The 4,281-nt window shown below is 40.5% G+C and overlaps 1 protein-coding gene across 2 annotated transcripts in view; it reads right to left on the reverse strand.

The window, feature by feature from the left end:
* Nucleotides 1-4,281, reverse strand: part of vps39 (VPS39 subunit of HOPS complex) — a 30,518-nt gene that overhangs the window by 19,711 nt on the left and 6,526 nt on the right. The window contains exons 9-14 of one of the 2 annotated variants that reach the window (XM_032511070.1): nucleotides 3,713-3,833; nucleotides 3,014-3,134; nucleotides 2,580-2,706; nucleotides 1,840-1,982; nucleotides 1,501-1,641; nucleotides 289-430 (exon numbers count right to left, since the gene is read on the reverse strand). In XM_032511070.1, the coding sequence (XP_032366961.1) occupies nucleotides 289-430; nucleotides 1,501-1,641; nucleotides 1,840-1,982; nucleotides 2,580-2,706; nucleotides 3,014-3,134; nucleotides 3,713-3,833 (795 nt within the window). Of the gene's footprint in view, nucleotides 1-288; nucleotides 431-1,500; nucleotides 1,642-1,839; nucleotides 1,983-2,579; nucleotides 2,710-3,013; nucleotides 3,135-3,712; nucleotides 3,834-4,281 lie in introns of both variants that reach the window. The other variant, XM_032511069.1, reaches the window with a different exon arrangement.

Below are 4,281 nucleotides of genomic sequence, written 5' to 3' on the forward strand. Positions count from 1 at the left end.
TCTATACCTTCTGAAAATAATTTCTTTGAGACCTTAACCATCTACTAATAAACAGGGTATTTTTTTTTTACTTGCCCATGGACTAACCATTAACAATTCAAGTAACATGAAATCAAAACTTGTAAATTCATCCCAAAGAGTAGGAGTACAGAAACTTTAAAATGTATCCAGAAATACAGTTGTAAACTTGTTTGACCTGATGAAGATGAGACTGGGAAGCTCTGATTCCCATATTTATATAATGATACACAGCTCTCAGCAAGCAGGCCACCTCTCTTTAAACCTTACCTTTCTGGTGCAGGCCTTTCTTCTCATAGAGAATGATGAGCTCGCTGTATTTATGGGCCTTCTTCAGGACGTACTCGCTCTCCTCGATGTGGCAGTGGTTGTTTTCCAGACGAAGGAGAGGCGACACCAGGGCCACGTTGGTCTGAATGAGAGAACACCACAAATTTCCAAACTTTAATCCATTCGCCCCTTCAAAGCTCAGGTGTTCTTTTGACCTCACTAATTATTTAATTGTCTCTGCTTAACAGTTTGTTTATCATGTAAATATCTGGTGCAGGGGTTGGCACTCCAAAGCACAAATAGTCTTGATCTCCAGTCACTCCTAGGTCATCCCTCCAGTGTAATCTGGGTCCGCCCTTGGAGTTACTCTGATTAAATGGTGCTTGCCTCCAAAGCAAAGCACCTGGTGGAATTTTTCCTAGATCCAACATGGATTGGCTCTTCTAAAGAGAATTTTTTGGGCATTTTCAGCATTTATTTTGATAGGACAGCAGAAGATATGAAAGGGGAGAAAGAGAGAGAATGACTTGCAGCAAAGGGTCGGAGTTGAACCCGGGGCCGCTGCAACGAGGAGTAACCCTTTATATATGGGCGCCTGCTCTACCAACTGAGCTATATGGGTGACCGGATTGGCTCTTCTAAACATTAAGCAGCTGCAGAAAGACAACAGTATAGCTCCTCAGACAAGGCTAAACTATCCTGTGGAGAAACTTACTTTGGCTGCTTAAAATCGACCTCCCTAAATCAAACACCAGACACCCAGAACTGAAGCTTCTAAACCTAGATGACAGTCAGACTTATATACAGTACAGGCAGCCAAGCTGGCGCATGCAAATGTGACGTCATGGGATCGCCGTACGTTTATACCCAAAATATAATCATTTGGATTAGGTTCACTGACAACTGCAGGTTGGTTGTTGGTCAAACAGTATGCCATGACTGATGCATTAAGGAACGGAGAAAGAAACAGATCAAAATAAGTCGGTCTGAAAAAATCTATTAAAATGCCTTTCATTTAAAATTCACTGTATAATGCGTCACCACCATCATACTATTCAGAGCGTATTCTGTAAAGTCTGCAAGACATTGAATTATGTATATCAAGAAATAATGATTGTTCAAAGGTGGCAGTTGTGACTGAAATGTCTCAATTTGTTAAATCACAACAACAACAAGCATGAAGAAAGAAAGACAAGATCGTCCGGGCCTTACGTGTAGGTAACATTTCAGCAGGGTGGTATCGATGATCTGCAGGAGCTTTTTGCGGCTTTTAATAGTAGGCGTGCCCTCCATGAGCGGAGACGTTGTAGAAGGGTCAGAGTCATTGAGCTGTTTCACAAGGTGGCTGCGTTTCTATGGGGAAAAATAAATTAAAAAGATGTGGATTACTAATAGTGTACTTTCTTTGATTTACATTAATTCACTTTATTACTGTACAACCCTAATTCTAGTAGAGCTTTATTCAAAGCCTAAATCTTTTACAATGTGGGGTCTGACAAAGTGCATCACTTCCTCCATGGATTTCTACACTATACACACACATAGACACACCTGGGTGAGGTAATCGATGAGAGCGAGATGAGCCTTCTCTAGCTCTGCACCGGACAGAGTAGGCAGAGGGTTAGGGTAGTGCAGCTGTTTGCGGTAGTCTGACGGGAGCAGGTCTGGGTACAGGCCAATCACATGGGTGGGGTCTGCAGAAATTTGCCACACTTTATTCCACGTATGATACTCAAGCTTTATTTTTGTAGATTTTATCAAAAGGGAAAAGTGATTTGAAGACAGAGTTTATAAAACAAACTATTTAATTGACCAGTAGTGAAATCAAGAGCTAATTCGAGAAAGGGAAAGTATGTCATTATCGTGGTATAAATTCTCACAACAGCAATGACACAATGTCAAAGTTATAAAGTATGTGAATAAAACATTTCAATTGATATACACAATAGGAAATAGATGTCTAATGAGGTCTAGAAAAGAGAACGGAAAAAAGTAGGCAGAATAAATGCGACGAAATGATGTCCAGTTCACTTGAATTAGGCTCAAATACAATAAAATAGATCATAAGAATAATATGGGTGAGATTTATCATACTGGGACAAAGCCAATCCCCTCGTCAAAGTTGACAATAATACAACATATTTACTTTACTACTCCAGATGTCTAAGCTATGGGCACCCATCCCATGCAGTGATTAGCCATGTGTTAGATGTTAAACTAAATTACAGCACATACAAGTCTTACAAATTTCACACAAATCAGGTGTCCACTGCGAGGGAGGAGAGGCCTACCTGTGCCCAGTTTGGCAAACACCTGCATGGAGTCATCAAATCTCTTCTGGCAGAACAGATTGAAGGCATAGAGATTCTGGATGTGATGTATCTGCTGCTTCTTATCACCATCCGAATCATCCTTCATCTTCTAGCAGAAAGACAAACAAAGAAAAGCAAAAAATACATCATGCTACTGCAACGTCTCCAGTTATTTAGCAGAATAATAGCTTTACAAAAATGTGAAAACCCCATGAATGGGCTGTTTTATTCTTCTACATGCCCCTGGAAAGCCAGATTGTTGTTGACAAAGTACAAAGCAGTTTTGTTGTTTTCAACATACTGCTCCTAATCAAGGTAAGTGTTTTGGTGTTCCATCTTCTGAGCTAAAGTACCAATTTAATCTTGAGGGATAAATTAGGTTAAACAGTGATGTGAGTGGTTCTGCAGCTCACCGCCAGCTGCAGAGCCAGCTCAAACTGCTTGTCCTGAAGAAGCTGCCGGATCTGGGTGGCTATTGACACGGGCACCAGGCGCCACACAAAGTGGTTGCTGGCAACATACACAATATTTTGCCTGGGAAAGATAAGAGGAGAACACAAGATTAGAGAGGCTGGAACATAATGGTTTTCTTTGGAAGGAAGAAAGGTTAATATCAGTACCACAACAAAGAAATAGGAAACAACAGAATGGACTAAAGTGGCGAATCAAGCATGACGCTCTTTTAAGAATGCTTAAGAAAGCAACCAGAGTGGTAGCCATGAATAAGCAACAATTCATTATAAAAACTTCCAGTCATGAGTCTTGCGGCAGCCAGTGAAAGACTGCATTGCATTGTATTTTACCTCAAATATACTGCAGTACTGCACTATACTGCTTCGTTTTTTCTTTTCATTAACTTTATAAAAAGATCATTTTCATGTTATTATGAAATATATTCTTGTTCAAACAATTTTGTTATAACAGCATCTTTTCTCTCTCTTTCTCACAATGATGCAGCCAGCACAATGTAAATTGACTTATTCATAAAAGTAAACAGCTAATGTCCAAAAAATGTTAGTGCAATAGTTCAGTCAGAATTAGGTAAGAATACATAAGTTCCTCTGTATGGATAAACTGCCAGATTGTATACAGATTCCAAGCGCCTGCCTTACCCTGCTGAGGTGATGAAGCGTGGCCTCTGCAGCTCCACACTCTGCACCAGCAGCCTCGGCTCAAACGTCCGGATCTCCACGTACCGAGGGAGAACCGCTATGATGTACGGAGGCTGGTGCTCTGTGAACATGTAAACAAGACAAGAGTGTAAAACTTTATGTCAACCTAAACCAAACTGCCACAGATGGGTATGTGATGACATATCTTCTGCAAGTCATCAGATCTCTGTGGACTCGTATACACTAGTTGTTCTTTAAGTTTCTACATAGGTCTGACGATATGATTGATAATAATACAATACAGCAAAACGGGTGCAGGGAGAATAGGTAACTAAAGGTCTTTAAAACAATATAGTTTATTTCTTTTACAGTATTTGACAGTTACTGTTATTTGACAAACGAGGTGAGGGGGAGGGGTGTGCCATGCAACAACTAACTTTTACCTTACCTGACATATCTACCCTGTATTTATTTATTATTTGTTTGAGATTATTGGGCATTTTAGGCCTTTATTTGTATAGGACTGCTGAAGGCATGAAAGGGGAGAGAGGGGGGGGGGGGGGGGGGGG

Source organism: Etheostoma spectabile, unplaced genomic scaffold (assembly GCF_008692095.1).
Source record: "Etheostoma spectabile isolate EspeVRDwgs_2016 unplaced genomic scaffold, UIUC_Espe_1.0 scaffold314, whole genome shotgun sequence".
Lineage (NCBI taxonomy): Eukaryota > Metazoa > Chordata > Actinopteri > Perciformes > Percidae > Etheostoma > Etheostoma spectabile.